Below are 18,100 nucleotides of genomic sequence, written 5' to 3' on the forward strand. Positions count from 1 at the left end.
ATATGTCTTACAGAACACAACACGAACATAACAAGCACAAGCAGCTGTGGGCACCAACAGCATAGACACAGATTTAGAAGGGAATAAAGGATCTGAAACACCCTTGACAGGTCAATCACAGCAGTAGCAGCAGCAGCAGGTTGGCCATGCCACCTTCTCCCAGCGCTTCCTTCTGGGCAGACCAGCCTTCCCTGATGCCCCTCCAGTGACCACGTGCCCATCCCTCCCTCCCTCTTTCCACTATTCAGAGTAAGCGCCTTCATCACCTACAATTTTGTTATGTACAAGCTGCTTCCCATTAGAATGAATACAAGCCCAGCAAGGACACTCGGCACAGAGGATGCTCAATTGATCTCTAGGTTGATTGAAGCCCCCAAGTTCCCTTAATAGCACCATGGACAGTGGTGGTGCATTAGTAGGACAGGCTACTGAGGGCAGTGCAAATCCCACAAGCTCCAGCCTTAGTGGTCCCCAGTCACCCCCTAATCTAGGACATGCCTACCACAAGCCTGGGATGCCTCCAAAGAGAGGCTTCCCAAACCCATCTCCTGAAGCAACCCCATAGGGACCCCAAACTAACTCCCAACTCTTCTCACCTGAAAGATAGCTGCCTAATACTACAAAATCACCACAACACACATTCCCTGCTCCTCAGAAAGGAGAGGGTTCAGGACTAAACAAGCTCACCTTCCCAATTTCAATTCTGCCAATGAGGTCAAGACAATTCCAGTTCCACTGCCCAGCAACCCACCTCCAATCCAAGTTTTAGAAACAAGCATGGGGACTGTCAGAGGCTATGAGATCACCATGGGCTCTCTCAGACCCTTCTGCTCCCAGCCTGGGACCTGAGAAACTACAACAAAAGACTGAAGGAAGCAGGATTGGGATGTAAAAATCTCAAAAAGGGACCCTTCAGAAAGAAAAAAAAATGGAATCCTCATTCACTTCTTGGTGGCTCAAATGGGGCACCATGCTTCCCCCAAGTTAGACAGTTTCATCAGCTGACATGGGCAGCTACCAGCAAATTCTGGGTTGCCCTTAAAAAAGTCTACTCCTTTAGCTCCTAAAAAAATCCCATCATGGCACCCCCATCCATCATGATTCCCCTACCATCACCATACCCAGAAGTTTCACTTTGTACAGCCAACCTGATACCATTAGTCAGCCCCAAGCTAGAGAAGTGCTTGAAAAATCTGCCCCATCCACCAAACCTAACAGGGCAAAGGACTAAAACTATATATGGGAGATGGGGTCTTGAGGTCAATTTCCCATCAACTGTTTAAAGTAGCCCCTAGAAATGAAAAACAAGCTGGAGAAAAACTTCTCCCCAGCTGGCACCTCACCAGGGCAGGAAGAGGGGCAGGTGGAGGGCAGACATTCAAGGGGCCAGGGCAGCATGCATCCTTCAGAAGCTGCCAAAATCACTTGCTTGAGGCAGCCAAGGGTCGCCAAACCCGCCTACAGACAAGCCCATATGTTCAGCCCGACTCTCAGCTATATTACAGAACTGATGACGAAGAGTGTTACAAGCAATCATCCGCCTCTAAACTCAAGTTTTCTTCCCACAGTTCTTAGTACATAGCTTTATAAAGAGAAAATGACCCCAAAATAAGAAATTTGCGTCTGAAGGTTTTATTCATCCACCTTATCTTCTTAACGTCTTTTGGTGGTGGCAAACCCTAGAAAAAGAAGAACAAAAACACCATCAAGTTTATCCTAACCCCTTTGGCAGCAGCTCGGCAAATCCTAAGGCACTGGCTCTTTTATAAAGGATTGGCAACTTAAGGCCAATCCCAGATGGTGCAGAGGCAGCAGACATACCACAATGCCTCAACTCAAGTCATTTTTTCCTACGGTCAGCATTTTTGAGGCTTTCACTAAGTGCTCCATATAAGGCAGAACTTAAAATTCTCCATTCCTCATTAAATTGACTGGTCAGAACCTAGACCATGGACCAAGAAAGAACATTTTACTGCTCCTCATCAGACCCAAGTCTGAGACCCAGCTCTGGTCATTCCCACCTGTGTGACCCTGGACAGGAGGATGCCCACCTCCCTCAGAAAGAACTACCTAAACTACTCATGGAAATGGATACCCCAGATTCAGTCAGTCCAAATGAAAAAAAGTTGGGCTCAGGAAGAGGAGCTACCTGTTAAATAAAAGGGTCTGGGTTTTGAAAGACCCCCGGTGGGAAGCCCAGGCTGCAGAAGGCTCACGACTCACCTGACGTGGTCCTCGTCCCTGTGTCGGAGCCCGAGGAAGACCCAGAGCTCCGGGAATTACCGGGCGCGGACGGGGGCACCGGATTGTTCCAGGTGTTGAAGTACGGGGGAGGATACGCAGGATGAGTCCAGGTGTTCGACAGGGGCGTGGTTCTGGAAAACAAGGAGGGACAACGGGAAGGCTTAGCTTGGGAGGGTTTGCGCCTGGAGTTGGCGACTCTAACCCAAGCTCAGAAATAGCATGCTTTATACTTTAGGCTCATGTGGTCATTTCGGGGTGAGGGGTGATCCAGTGTTTATTTGAGAGCAAGTTCAGGGTTAAAATGCACGAAACAGAACTGGAGCCCTGCTGCCCCCTCCTCTATTCAAGTTCCTTCCAGCAGACTTCACATTACTTGGTCTGGTTTTCAAATGGCTCCACCTGGTAAACCTCCTGGCCTTGCATAAATCTGCTCAGGACTCTGGAGGGTACTGCCCTTTTATTGTTATGGGCAAATAGCCCATTAGTTATTGAAGCCATTTAGGATCTCCTTGCCGGGTTTGTCTGGAGACCAGGTCTCCCGGCCTCAACGAGGCCGGAGGTACAGTGGCCACCCCTGGCCAGACTGGCCATGTATCAGTAGACCAGCGCTCCTCTGCTCCAGGCCAACATGGGCCAGCCTGAAGGGCTCCTGGCTCTGGAGGCTCACCATCCTGGTACCCAATGACTCAGCCCACTGCAGCCAGGGCTCCAGAGCTATCCCAAAGATCAGGTGCATTTTGTAGTTCTTTTGAACAGGGTTGCCTTCTATAGGCCACTATTCCTGCTGCTGGTGGCTATGACTTTTTATCCCAAAGCTACTGTTAAAGTCCACCAGCATTCCTTGCCTGCCTAGTACATGCCAGACACTGGGTTAATCACTGGCAGTTACTAGTTTCAGTGATTCTCTCAGATTTTCTTAAGCTAATAAGGGCAGTATTATCAGCTCTCTGCCTCTGTCTCACCTTCACTCATATTGCAATTGTCAGCATTTCTAAAATTACATTAAGTAACATCAGGAAAAGGAGCATATTTCTCCTTTAATAATGGGATAAGTCTGATCCCAAATCTTCTAGTACCAATCTTGTGACCTTTGAGAAACCAGATGAATAAAATTCTTTTCATTGATATTAAAATCCTAAGATGGAGTCAAAAACTGAAAAAGGTTCCCTGATGCATCACCCAAAAGAGAGGAAGAAAGGCCTACCTGTTGTTTCCGAACAAGTAGCCTAAAAGGCCACCAGTCCCCAATCCAGTCCAGAATCCAGGGCCAGATTGGCCAAACGCTTGGGGACCCGTGAAAGAGTTGCCAAAGCCCCATCCGGGGGTACCCGATGCTAATGCAAAGAGCAGAGACAAGTGTTAGACCAGAAGGTCCTTCCCAGGGGAGGCCACCCCAGGACAAGCCAAGCCCCCCAGACTAGGAGGAGGCTGCTTCTGCACATTCCCTGGCCATCTCTTGGGAGAACCAGACTCCCAGGACAAGATTCCAGAGCAGGCCCTCTGACTTGGAATCCACTGCTCTCCCCTCTCTAACACACAGTCCTTCAGAAGCAAGTTTTCCCCTCTTCAGAGCCCAAAGGGGAAATGTCCAAGTAAAACAAAGCATGTCGTGGTTCTCCCTGTACCTCCCTGCCCCCATTTCTCTACCACTCTCCACCAGGTCCTCCCAGGCAGTGGGGCCCCTCCCTAAGCAGGTCTTCCTGACCAGATTCACTAACTCAGCTCCATTCATTAAGCAGGGCCTCAGTTTCTTGATCAGTAAAATGAGGGGTTTGGGCAGGACCATTTGTAAGGTCACTCCACCTTGGATTTCCCAGGATCATGGGGTTACTGCTGCAAGGAGCCCTGAAGATCACCTACTTTACAAATGAGAAAATGATCACCGTTCTGTTGTAGCAATATTTGTGGTTTGGTTGTGTCCAACTCTTCATGACCCCATTTGGGGTTTTCTTGGCAAAGATATTGGAGGGCTTTGCCATTCCTTCTCCAGATCATTTTACAGATGAGGAAACTGAGGTAAACAGGGTGAAGTGATTTGCCCAGGGTCGTACAGCTAATATGGATCTAAGGCCAGATTTGAACTCCAAAAAATAAGTTTCCCTGTCGCCAGGCCCATCACTATACCAATCCAACACCAGTGTGGCAACATGGCCAAGCATGAACGCCCTGTGTCACAGCCAAGGTTTCAACCTCCCTATAGTGCTGCTTTTTTACCCTGGGGATCCTGAAGTCTTCAAAATGCCCTGGAACCCACCCCAACCCAGTGAGCTCTGGGGGGCAGGGGGGATGGGAACATTCAGTGCCTTCCAGGGACCCAGCAACAGTCACCACACTCACAAGAGACACTGGAATCCATCCCTTGGGGAAAGGAGCCATAGCAACATACCTGTGAAATAGGACTTGAAGCCTGGGGGAGGAGGAGGCGGGGGTGGGGACGCCTGGAAGAACCTCTGGTGGTCCTGGGGATGCTCAGTGTAGGGCGGGGGGAGATCCTCATTCTGGGCTTTCACAAAGAGCTTATACACGCCCAAGGCCAGCACCAGCAGGATGACGACGGCCAGCAGGCCTCGGGTGCTAGAGGGCACGGGGGAATCCATCTTCTCAACGTACCCGGGAAAGTAATTGGAGCCGTAGCTGTTCCCGTGGCCATTGGCGGTGCTGCCGCTGGCGTCTTTGTACTTCTTCCTGCCTTGCTCAGTCAACTCCAAGTTGAATTCCAAGCCACAGGAGCCGCGGAGCACGTAGGGGTCATCGGGGTAATCGTAACCTTCACAGCTCACCGCGGTCTTGCCAAATCGGTAGGATGTGTCGAGCTCCGCTTTACACTCCCACTGTGGGGGCAAGAAGAGAGCCAGCCTCTCTGGTTAGAGGGCAAGTTCCTCCCCCTCGCTGGGAAAATTTGGGCAGGCCCCTCCCTCTAATTGGGACCCTGCACTAGAGCTCTCTCAAGCCTCCACAGCCTTGTCCACAATCCTGACATTGCCTTGAAAGAGAATAAGCCAGCTTCCTGTTCTGTAATGGATACAGTCCACTCTATCTTTTTCTTGAGGGCAAGGATAGAAGGAGAACCAGGCCCTGAGAGTCCAGTGAGGATCCTCTCTCTCTCCCCATGCAGATCAACAACTGCTCTCCTTCAAACCTGAGGTACAGGGGAGATCACCTAAAAGTCCTATGACTCACCCAGGGTCACAGGAATCAGGGCTTGAACCCAGGTGTTAGGAGCCTCATCCAAAGAAGACTGATCAATGGGATATAGTGCTTCTCACGACAGCAAACAAGTCTGGGTCCTCTGAGGCTAAAGGGTCTCAGTGCATCAGACAGGAGTTTAGGATCAAGCAAGGCAATGAAGTCAAAGGATTCCATGTGAGTTCCCTTCATGATCTTGGACAAGCCACTGCCCTTCCAAAAGATCTAAGTTTCTGCCTCCATGATATGGAGGCAATCTGTCCTACACAAAGGCTCCCTCCTAGTGGTCCCCTCTACCCCTCCTTCCAGTCCAACCATTGCCTGTACCTGAACATCAAAGCCATCCCAGCCTTTGTTGCGGCACTGCACAATTTCAGGGATGTGGGCCGGACATCCAGCAGAACCACCAAGACACTGCAGCTGCGGGATGGGAGCAGTCCTCCGTGCAGTGGTAAAGCGGTCTCGATGGAGGGTCAATGCCTGGATGTCCCGGAGCAGAATTTTCTCTATATAAGAAAAGAGATAACATCAGTATGATGCAGACAGAATACAAGAGCCCAGCCTGGCTGCCACACAGAGGAGATTCTCAGTTTTTCCTGGCCCCCTCCACCATCAGCACAGCTCCCTTGGCCCAGGGCCTGTGGTCAGGCAAAAATGAAGCTTGTGGACATAAGTTTACCTGATCAGAAAGACAAAAGAGTTCCACTGGAGATATAGGGCAGGGCCTGGGGAGCTGCAGGTCACAGACCCACACACCAGGCTCCATAGGGAAAATCAAGGGAGATGGAGTAGCAAGGCAGTGCCAGACCACTTCATCTCTAGGGTTCCTTCCAGTTATAAACATACAGATCTGAGTACCTAGGTTGGGTTACAAGCAAGGAATGCAAGATGCCACCACCTCACGTAAGCACTCACCTGACTTGACCTCACACAAAATAAAATACCAACACACTACAAAGAGTTTTCTTAATGTAAAATGTAACTTTAAAGAAAATTAAACAGTGTCTCCTGATAAGAAATGTTTATCAACTAAGTATTCTCAATTGGAGAATAAAAGATCAAACTATGATACATGAATGTGATAGAATAATGTACTGTAAGAAAAGACAAGAGATGAAATCTGATGCAGAGAGATATAAGCAAAACTACGGGAACCATTTATCCAATTATAGCAAAACTATACAAGAGTTGGGAATTCTAAACATAAACAGGACCAACCATTGCTAATCACTTCTTATCTGAGTGATGATGGACTCAGACTGCAGATACTTTCTGGATGTGGCCAGGGCAGGCATTTGTTTTGCATATATATATATATATATATATATATATCACAAAAGTTTTGTTTTCCTTTTATTTTTTCTAGTGGGGAGCAAGAGGTAGAAGGGAAAGAAAAATAAATGCTTATGGATTGAAAAAAATGTAACTTAAAAATGAAAGAAAAAAAGAAAGGATTGCAAATTATGGGAACCCTTTGGGGAAGTAACTACTCCACCCTAGAGTTTGTAATCAGGAAGGAGAGGAAATCTGTGCATACTCAGAAATGACCCCCAAATTTGGGCAGAATAGATTTCAAAGGGTTAATATTCCAGGGACTAAGATGCTTAGGAGTTAGTCTAGGAAAGATAGGAGATGTTCAACCATGAAATTCTGAAGACACAAAAGAAACATCAATGAATAAGAAAAATGAAAAGTGTCTGCAGTGATCAATGTGGATGCACAGGGACCTCACCAACCAGTAGATTTTATTGTTTTTTTCTTTGGGTTTTTTTTTAGGTTTTTGCAAGGCAAAAGGGGTTAAGTGACTTGCCCAAGGCCACACAACTAGGTAATTATTTTAGTGTCTGAGACCGGATTTGAACCTAGGTACTCCTGACTCCAAGGCTGGTGCTTTTTCCACTGCGCCACCTAGCTACCCCACAACCAGAAGATTTTTAAAAAGAAATGTGCAGAAAACAGAAGTAAGGTCAGGAATAGGAGATAACTATAAAAGCCTGGAGTGGTCATGTAAAAATAGTGTCAAGATAGTTAACAGCTTTAGCAAAATTACAGGCCACAAAAGACACACTCAAAAAGCATCAACACTCTCATAGAACAATAATTTAAAAAAAGGGAAATCCCATTCCAAATAATTACAATTGTATCAAGCAACCAGGGACCAATCTAACAAAGTGCACAAAAGACTTACTGATTCAATTACAAATCACTCTTTCCTAGAAATTAAAAAACAACTGACACAGGTGGAGGACTAGTCGTGCTCATGGGGCTGGCACAGTCTCCAAATGGTCCATAGGACCAAAGTTAATTTATGCTTTTATTATGTAACCACCAAATTACCAAAAGGAGATTTTACAAAACTTGATAAAACAATTACAAAATTCAAGTGCAAAAAAAATAAGATATAGACTACCAGATGAAATGACAGGGGTGGGGGGCAGCACTTTCAGACCTCAAGATCTTAGATAAGCTTCTGTCATCAAGACCAACTGGTGTAAGTTAGAAAGAGAGAAATAAGCAGCTCAGAGGAAACTAGATGAGGGAGAAGCAGAAATGACAGAACTCAATAACTCTGATTCTACTAAACTGGAAAACATAAACCACTTAGGAGAGAACTCCCTATTTGTCTTTTGTTTTCTTAAAAAAAAAACCCACTGGGAAAATGAAAACAATCTGGCAGAAATGAAATTTAGACTATTACCTTATTCTATGTTCCACAATACATTCTAAATATAGACCTGACCTTAAAGATCATACCATTTCAAAAAAAATTTGGAGAAAAGCAGATCATGGACTTTTCACAGTCAAGTAGAAGATGAATTCTTAATCAAACAAGGAACAGATAACCACAAAAGATAAACAAGATCATTTTTATTAGATCAAATTGAAAATTTTCTGCACAAAATTAATACATACAGAATAAGGAAAAGGATTGAATGAAGAAAAACTTTTGTATGAAATTCCTGCAATAAGGGGCTGGTTTATATAACAAAGACAAATAATTCCATTTCAAAAAAAGAAATCCAAAGCCATCAACAGCAATATGAAAATGTTCCAAAATACCAATAATGAGAGAATTGCAAACTTAAACAGCTCTTGGGTTTTCCTCATACCTATCAGATTGGCAAAGACAACAAAAAAGAAAAATGACAAAATGCTGAGAGAACTGTGAGTAAACAGGAATAATGATGCTGTTGCTGATGACTGTGATGTGAATTCAACTCTGGAAATTAATTTGGAATTATGCCCCCCAAGTCACTAAATTATGCATCCCTTTGGGGTATGCATCTTTGGGGTAAGCCTAGAAATGGGATTGAGAAAATACAAAAATATTTACAGCAGCTGTTTATTACAGGAACAAAGTAGATCCCCACCAGTGGAATAGATGACCAAATTATGGCAGATGAATGGAATGGAATATTATTGCATCCCAAGAAATGATGGAAAGGAAAAAATTCAAAGAAACCTGGAAAGACTTGCATGAACTGATGCAAGGTGAAGAAAGAGGATCCAGACAATGACTACAATGACTACAATAATAAAGTCAAGTCCCAGAGGACTAAAAAGACCCCCTGATAAGCTTGTGGATTGGAGGTGCCATTGGTACTTACCTTTTCAGATGGGACCAGGGAGAGAGCAGAAGAAGTTTAGGAGAGGGATCAGGCAAGCACTGCCTCTGGGTTACTAAATTGAATACACACTTTTCAAGTCAGCTGTCTATAGCAGAGATTCCCACTGTCACCAACATCATCCTTTCCTTTTTTCTTTTTCAAATACAATGCTCTTTTTCTATTCTTTGTAATCAGAACTGTTTGTGTTGGTCAGTTTGTTTTATACTCATTGGGTGCCCAGGATGTCTCTTCTAGAATGTAATCTCCTGGAGGGCAGCATCTCTTCCACTTTTCACTTCAGGTTCCCCAGCATCAACACATTGCCTGGTGTGGAGCATGCACTTAAGCACTAGCTGACTGAGTTCTTATTATCTGGGAGACCCTGGACAAGTCATTGGATTTTCTTGATTTGCTCATCTGGAAAACGAAGGGGGTTAGTGTCCTTTCCAGCTCTAAATTTATGACCTTTAAGTTACTGACTTCTCTGAGCCTCAGGAAGGCTCTTTATAAACCCTGAAGCCCTACAAAAAGAACAGTGCTTGTCATGTGAGCATATTGAACAAGAGACAAATTTATTCAAACTTCCTGCAAATGGGGTTGTTGTTAAAAAGAAAATATCCATATAACAACAGTAACAACATGGAACTTTAAGGTTGGCAAAGCATTTTAAATAGTACCTCATTTAGTCCTGATACCATCCTTACCAGTGGTAAGGGTGAAGATAAATCTCCATTTTACAAATAAGGAAACTGAAAAAGGAAGTGGTTCATTGCCCAGGATCTGGTATCTGAGACAGCTTGTTCCTTGAGTCTCCCAGACTCCAGGCTCTAACCATTGGGCTGTCTGGCTGCCTCATAAATGATTTGCCTTCCCAGAATGCTAAGCTGTTTGATTTGAAATGAGACCACTATTGAGTACACTAAAAAGATGATGCCTGAAAAGGACTCCGGTCCCCGACTTAAAAGATGAGGTTGTCAGATTCCTGCTCAGAGATGGAACACACCTAACAAAAACTAAAAAATGTATTTGCCAATGTGTGCCATGAATCTATTCCCAAGGGTTTTTAACCAAAAAGGATGGAAGAAGTGTGTGTATGCATCCTCCTCCAAGTCAAATACTATAGAAAGTATCATGAAGAAGGAAGAATAACTAATCACAAGACACCCAGAAATTCACAACACCCAAGAAAGGAGTAGTAGGAAAAAACAACCCAAGCTCTCAAAAGTACAGTCACAAATGTGGGATGAAACCTGTGATTTGACAAGGCTCTAGATGGGCACACCTTTTTTGCTATAACAAGGTAAGTAAAAGCAGGGAGAATCTAGAAAGGTATATTCAAAAAAGGAAATTCAGGAAGCCTAAAGGAAAAGGAGCATGGTGAAGATGATTTGAAGAAAGGAGAAACAGGGCTGAATTTGTCACTGGTATATGCTAGAGACCACCCGGTCAGAAGGAAGAAATAGATGTATAAAAAGGAACCAATCTCAAGCCTGAGACAGAGGCATCATATAGGAGTGATGAGGGATTTCAATAAGCTGAGCCACGAATCACTTCTTGACTTGCCTTAGTGATTATTTCTGAAGGGAAAAGAACCAAAAAAAAAAAGGAAATGCTATTCTGGATCTAGTTCTCACTCACAGAGAGGAATTGGCTGCTGAGGTAGAAATGATGGAAAACCTGGGGAGGAAGAACCAGGCATAAATCTTAGATCAATAGAAAACAGATTTCAAAGACATCAGAGGAAGCACAGCAAGGATAAGGAGGATCCTTTGGATTAACATGCCACAAGGAAAGTCAGTCTGGAGGGCTGGGAGAATCTCACAGATTAAATATCAAATACACATGGAAACAATTCCAAATAGAAAGAATAGTAGCTAATATTTAGATAATGCTTTAGGTCTGTAAAGCACTTATATCTTGTTTGATGTTAACAAAATCCCTCCCAGAAGTCACTGCTATTAAGAGCCTCATTTTACAGCTGAGGAAACTGAGGCTAAAAAACATGAAGTGACTTGCTCCGGAGTCACAAAGCAAAAAGTCAGAAGCTAGATCTGAACTCGGGTCTTCCTGAGTCTGAGTTCAGTGCTCTCCCCACTATGTCCCCTAAAACTGAGATGTGTCTGAGAAGGATGTGGATGCACAGGGAAATCCTGGCCTACTTAGAAGATAAAGCCAGATCAGGTAATGGAAAATGATCACAAGAGTGTAGAATGGTCTCATTCAGGTTAGAATTCTAACTCTGACTCCATGTCAAGGCTGCTAAAGCCCAGAATGGGTAAAGGTAACAGAGAAAGCTAGGATGACAAACAAAGACTTTTAAAGAGAAATGAGAGCACTAAGGACGACTTGCATGGAGTAGAGAAGAGGACAACTGTGTGTCTTTTCCACAAAAGGTCTGGTCACTGCCAAAGACAGAACAAAAATGACCAACAAGGAGTTGCTCCACATAAGGATGGAGAGGATAAGAAAAGAGCTAGCTGCCCTGTAGGAATCTGAAGAAGCAGCTGATAAGCTGAACCAGTCAGGGAAGTTCAAAAAATATGGAGGAAAAAAAAATATGGAGGAGAGTGAACTTGGTGCTAATGATCCACCCCTAGCAGGTGGTTCCAGCAGTCAGAGATGTTGATGCCAACCTAGAAAGGGCCAGTCTGGTGTTATCATCCAGCACAGGTCATGGCAGACTGACCTCACTGTCTTTTTTGGGACAGGATTACTAAGTTTTTGATAAAGTAGCTCCTAAAATTATTGGGGAGAAAATAGAGAAATGAAAACTACACAGAATATAATCAAGTCGATTCCAAACTAGTTAGGTGGGATGATTCAAGGACAAATGGTTCAATGTTAAGTTAACAGGATTTGCCATTGGAGTAGTAGCCCAGGAAATTGTGCTTGGATAATAACTTGGGTCAAGACATGACAGTGTGCACAAGTTTTCAAATAACACAAAGCTGGGGAAGATGGATAGCTAACACCTTTGATTCAGGATCCAAAAGACCTTTACCATCTAGACTCTAGAACAGAGCTATCCAACCTTACCTTTAAAAGGTTTTATGGAAACAATAGACAATATATTTTGATTTGCCATTTTAGCGAGAGCTCTGCAGTAGCTTGGCTTCATTTTCCAACACATTTAGTAAACTCACAGGCAACCCTGCTCTAGATCACTGAGCTAAGGCTAATTCAAGAGGGATCAATGTAAAGTCATGCACTGGAGTTCAAAAAATCAATTTTACAAATATTACAAATCAATTTTACAAATATTAAATAGGAGAGGCATAGATAAAGGACAGCAGCTCTGAAAGAGATGGGGGGTTTTTAGGGGTCTTCAAGCTCAATGAGTCAGTTGTGTGATGTGATGGGCAGAGCTGTCAGGAAGAGGGAAATGATTGTCCCATTAGACTCAACTCATGTAACACCTCATTCAAAGGAAAATGCTCTATTTTGGACCCATAAATTTAAAAAGGCACAAATAAACTGGAGAGTACTCAGTGGAGGACAATCATAAGGCCTTCAATCCATGTCATGAGGAGTAGCTGAAAGAACTGGGGATGTCTACAGCTTAAAGAAAAGCCTGGAGCAGCAGTGGGCAGGCAAAATTTGCCAAGAAAATAGTTAGGCGTGTTCTCTAGCTGTCCCACTCAAAACAGAATGGCATCTTTCACATCTGGGCTTAGAGATGGCCACTGAGGGCCTTTCCTTGTACTTTTCTTTGACCAGATTCAAACTCTATCTGGAAATCAAGGTCCAGCCTGACCTGGGCCCTCTTCTCTTCTCCCTGTATATTTGCTCCCTTGGTGAGTTCATTGGTTCCAACACTCATCTCTTTTACACATGTGACATCCAGTCCTAAGCCTCTCTCCTAACTGACAGTCATATACCACCAACTGCCTCATGGGACAAAGGTCCCTCAGATATCACAAATTCAATGTGGGTAAAAGAGAACTCATTATCTCTCCCCCAAAACCACCTCCTGTTCTGAACTGCTCCCAGTCACCATGGCACATCCTTGGAGCCATTTTCAAATCCCATAGTCAACCAGCTACCAAATTTTGTCTCAGCTTTCAGAACCTGGTTTATCCATCTCTTCCTCTCCACTCACCCAGCCAAAATCCTAGCTCAAGACTTCATCACTTCCTGTCTGGACCATTACAATGGCCTTCTAATTGGTTTGCCTTTCCTCAAGCTTCTCCCCCCTCTAATTCATCCAAAGCACAGGCCTACCCTTGCTGGTTTACTAACTGACTTACACATGCTTCTCCCCAATCACTGTCATCTTTGGTCCACCTTGGGAGGTAGAGGCCCAAGTTCAAGAAAGGTTCTGGGCCATGAGTGAGGAAATGACTGAGAAGAGTGACCCAAAAGTCATATAATACGTTGGCCCAGACAGGCCACATCAAGCTATCACCTAGGAAAAAATGTCTGTGTAAGGGCAAAAACAACAAACTTTCCTGACAAGAGACCCAGGACAACTCTGAAAGAGATACTGAAGGTGTTTTTATTCCCATTTGACAGTTGAGGAAACCAAGGTATACAGAAGTGAGGTGACTGATCCAGGTTCACTCACATAAGAGTATGAAAGATAAAGTGGGTTTAGTCATCCCTAGTAACCTTTCATGGGTTATGGAAACCCAAACAATCACCCTACCTTTGATCTAGGGACATCAGATGGTAAGCACCTTGAAGATAGGGACTGTATTTGCTTCTGTGTAATCCTGGTGGTTAACAGTGTCTCTTAATAAATGCTTGCTGTCCAATTGATTGAATTCATTCTGAACACAACTGGGAGCTACAGAAGATTTTGAAGAATATTCTATCATACAGGTGGAGGATGGATTAAAGAAGGGAGAGCAAAGATGGCACAGTGGATGGAACCCTGGGACTTAAGTGGGCAAGAGCTGAGTTCAAATTCAGCCTCAGATCCTTCCTAACAGTGTGACCCAGATCAAGAAAGTCACCTTGCCTGTCTGCCTCAGTTTTCTCATCTGTAAAAGCAAAATAACACCTACTTCACAGGCCTTGTAAGGATTTTTTTTTAATGACTTCATATTTGTAGAGATATCTGTAATATCTCTCAATGCAGTCCAGTAAGGATTTTTTTTAATGACTTCATGTTTGCAGAGATATCTGTAATATCTCTCAATGCAGTCCAGGACCAGGTTTGGTCCAAAAAGCCTTTTGATTCACTGTCTAGGTAGGGTGGGCCAAAGAAACCAAGAATCTCTGCCCAAGAATCTCAGCGAAATCACAACTGAAAGGGGCCTGGTCCCTCAATGGGAAAACGAGGCTCAGGAGACTGGCTCACCAACCTCCCAGGGCTGGGTGAAATGCGCTTTAATCAATAAAAAGGCCCGAAAAGAAAATCTGCCAGGGCCAATCAGCGCCCTGGTCTTTCCCCATCACCCCTCCCCTCTCCTCCCCACCCCCCTCTCTCTCCCTACCCCCTCCCTTCTCCCCACCCCACTTTATCAGACAAAGGATTTCTGGCCGTTTCATCAGCCAGGTAAAGGCAGGTGAACAAAGGGGACAAAGCCAAGAGGCCCAGCCCCGGGAGGCTCCCAGGTTCTGGGGGGGCAGGATTATGGAGGCTCAGAAGAATACGCATTATGGCAGCCAGCAGAACCAAGACCCCACCCCCACCTTCACCCGCAGTGTGGGAGGGGGAGAGGAGCAGGAGGCGGAGATTAGAATGGAAGGGGGGAGGGCTGCGGCCAGAGGGGAGGGGGCCAAGAGGAGAGAATGGGGAGGGTGGCAGGGAGGATGCAGACAGCAGGGGAGGAGGAACGACAGTGTGGGGGTGATGGCGTAGAGGGTGGAGGGGAGAGGAGGGGGAGAGAGTGGAGGGGATGGAGCAGGGAAGGATGGAGAAAGGAAGCGAGGGGCCTGGGATGGGTTAAAGGTGACTAAAGGGACAGTATGGGGGGTGATGGGGGGGAGGAAGATGGGGAAAGGGAGGGGCAAGAGGGACTGCAGGAGGAGGGGAAGGGGCCAGGGAGGATGGAGGCGATGACAAGTAGGGAAGATGCAGAGGAGGTGATGGCGGAGAGGATGAGGAGAAGGGAGGGACCCGAGAATGGAACGGAGGGGATGGGGGGGGCAGGGAAGTAGGAGGGATTGGGGAAGGGGGCCTGGGACGGTGGAGGAGATGCCAGTGGGGAAGATGGAGAGAGGAGGGGGTGGGATGACAGTAGGGGGGATGATGGAGGAGGGGTGATGGGAAGGGTGATGGGGTGGAGTGATGGCGGAGGGATGATGGCGAGGGGTGATGGGGTGATGGCGAGGGGTGATGGGGTGATGGCGAGGGTGATGGGGAGGAGTGATAGGGAGGGTGATGGGGAGGGGTGATGGGGAGGGCGATGGGGAGGGCGATGCGGGGTGATGGGGAGGGTGATGGGGAGGGGTGATGGGGGTGATGGGGAGGGCGATGCGGGGTGATGGGGAGGGTGATGGGGTGATGGGGAGGGGTGAGGAGAGGTGATGGAGGAGGGGTGATGGGGAGGGTGATGGAGGAGGGGTGATGGAGGAGGGGTGATGGGGAGGGTGATGGGGAGGGTGATGGGGGGTGATGGGGGGTGATGGGGAGGGTGATGGGGAGGGTGAAGGGGGGGTGATGGGGAGGATGACGGGGGGGGGGTGATGGAGGTGAGGATGGAAAGGAGAAGGGGGAGAGTGGAGGGGGTGAAGGACGGGGAGGGGGAGGGGGCCAAAGCCAAGGGACTGCGGAGAGGCTGGGGGGTGAGGAGCAGGCGAGGAGGGGGAGGGCGAGGGGCGGCGGGGCGGCCCGCGGGGGGCCGGGCCTCACCGGACTGGTCCCAGGCCAGGGCGGGGCTGGGCCGCGGCAGCAGCAGCAGCAGCAGCAGCGCGCAGAGCAGGGCCGGGCAGCGGCGGCCGCCCCACAGCGGGGCGCCCCCCGGGGCCGGGGCCGCGGCCGCCATGGCGCGCGGGGTCGGGCGGCTGGCGCAGCGAGGCCGGGCTGGAGGGCGACGGGCTCGGCCGCTCCGGACCGCTGCAGAGACGGACTGCGGCGAGGGGCGGCGGGAGCGCGCGGGGCTCGCCTCCGAGCCGCCCGCCTGCGGCACTGGGGCGGCGCCACGTCTCGCCCGCTGAGTGGCTGTTCCGGCCGCACGCCCCGCCCCCGCCCCGCCCCCGGGCTCCGCGCCTGCGCCCCCGGGCGGGAGGAGGGGTGGGGCGGCCGACCGGCCGCGCAAGCGCCCGGGGAAGCGGCTGCGCTCCCCGCCCCGCCCTCTCGGGCCCGTCTCGGCCTCTCCCCCCCCAGCAGCCGCGGGCCGGTGAGCCGGCCGCGCCCGCCCCGAGCCAGCCCGAGGCGGCGGCTGCCCCGGAGCAGCCCAGACACCCCGGGGATGCTCTAGACCCTCCGGGAAGCGAGGAAGCCGGGCGGGGCCCCAACTCGGCCGCCGCCTGCCTGAGCGCCCGCACTGCGCACACAGAGACCGCTGCCCCAGGCTTTGTCGCACTTGCAGCCCTGCGAGCTTCCCCACTAATCGTTTAGAAGGAGCCACAAACGCGTGGCTCCGGCCCTAGAACGTGGGTTTTTGTTTTTTTTTTGAGTTTTACAATTTCCCTCCCCCCCACAGAAGGCCGTCTGTTCGTTAGTTACATTGTTTCCATGTTGTACATTGATGACGGAGAAATCACATCCTTAAGGAAGAAACAAAGTATAAGAGAGAGCAAGATCAGACAACAAGATATCAGGGTTTTTTCCCCCTAAATTAAAGGTAATAGTCCTTGGTCTTTGTTCAAACTCCATAGTTCTTTCTCCGGATACAGATGGTATTCTCCATCGCAGATAACCCGAAATTGTCCCTGATTGTTGCCCTGATGGAATGAGCGAGTCCATCAAGGTTGATCATCACCCCCATGTTGCTGTTAGGGTGTACAGTGTTTTTCTGGTTCTGCTCATCTCACTCAGCATCAGTTCATGCAAATCCCTTCCAGGCTTCCCTGAACTCCTGTCCCTCCTGGTTCCTAATAGAACAATAGTGTTCCATACATATACCACAGTTTGCTAAGCCATTTCCCAAATGAAGGACATTCACTCAATTTCCAATACTTTGCCACCACAACGGGGTTGCTATTTAGAATGTATTTTCTATTAGAATATAATGTGGGATATATCTGATGTAAGCCCATTACATGCAATACTAATTGTGAGATAAATAACAGATACAGTAAAGGTCCCCCCCCCCCCAAACTAGAGCCAGGGCCCACTTCCCCTCTACTCTGCACTCATTGGAGCTCTCCATAGAGCAGATACAAAGCAAACCTGCAACTCTGGAGAGGAAAAAGGCAAGCCCCAAGGGGAGCTCCACATGCACACCCTCACTCTGGTAAAGGGGGCACCTGCCCTTCAGTCACACCCCCCAGACTGGGAGCTAGGATAGCTCATCCATATGCCCCCACACACCTGGAGGGCCGCATCACCAGAACTGGACAAACTGAGCCAATCCACACATATCAGCACCTCTGCATCTACTAGAAATCACAAGACACCAGTGCTTTTGTGTTGGGAGTCAGGGTTTCTCTAAGCTGTTTGACACAGTCTCAGCAAGAAGACTCAAGGCAGTCACACTGCCTGATGGAACATTTCCTTCTTCAGTATATATAGGGATTTCATGCATACCAATATTTATAGGTTTATTGATTACAATATTTACTCACCCTAATACTGGAATGACTATAAAGGAAAGATTTCAGAAAAATTCCTTGAATAAAAGAGATTGTAAACTCTGTCCAAATTTAACAGGACTGCCTCTCCCTGAGGCATACAAAAGGCTTCAACATTATGAAATCTCTGGAAAACCCAGCACTGGGAATTCCAAGGGGAGGCCAGAATATATATATCTACATACAGGGAAAACAGATACAAGATGGGTCAGATAGAATTCCAGGGAAATTAATAGCTTTGCCCCCCCCCCCCTTACCATACACAGGAATATATGAAAAAGAGGGTGAGAAAATAGTCAGTACAGGAGACCCATATGTGAACTCCAGCAGACCTTAGTTTCACGGGAAAGAACAAAAACGTCACAGAAACCGTGGCTTCT

The 18,100-nt window shown here is 47.3% G+C and overlaps 1 protein-coding gene across 2 annotated transcripts in view; it reads right to left on the bottom strand.

Annotated features, from left to right (window-relative positions):
- Positions 1 to 1,616: 1,616 nt before the first annotated feature.
- SARAF (store-operated calcium entry associated regulatory factor) overlaps positions 1,617 to 18,100 on the bottom strand; it is a 28,199-nt gene continuing 11,715 nt past the window's right edge. Inside the window, exons 1-6 of one of the 2 annotated variants that reach the window (XM_074228242.1) lie at positions 15,838 to 16,057; positions 5,758 to 5,936; positions 4,631 to 5,075; positions 3,449 to 3,578; positions 2,224 to 2,375; positions 1,617 to 1,679 (exon numbers count right to left, since the gene is read on the bottom strand). In XM_074228242.1, the coding sequence (XP_074084343.1) occupies positions 1,654 to 1,679; positions 2,224 to 2,375; positions 3,449 to 3,578; positions 4,631 to 5,075; positions 5,758 to 5,936; positions 15,838 to 15,970 (1,065 nt within the window). In that variant the 5' untranslated portion in view covers positions 15,971 to 16,057 and the 3' untranslated portion in view covers positions 1,617 to 1,653. Of the gene's footprint in view, positions 1,680 to 2,223; positions 2,376 to 3,448; positions 3,579 to 4,630; positions 5,076 to 5,757; positions 5,937 to 15,837; positions 16,058 to 18,100 lie in introns of those variants that run through there. The other variant, XM_074228243.1, reaches the window with a different exon arrangement.

This window comes from Macrotis lagotis, chromosome 3, assembly GCF_037893015.1.
Source record: "Macrotis lagotis isolate mMagLag1 chromosome 3, bilby.v1.9.chrom.fasta, whole genome shotgun sequence".
NCBI classification, from domain to species: domain Eukaryota; kingdom Metazoa; phylum Chordata; class Mammalia; order Peramelemorphia; family Peramelidae; genus Macrotis; species Macrotis lagotis.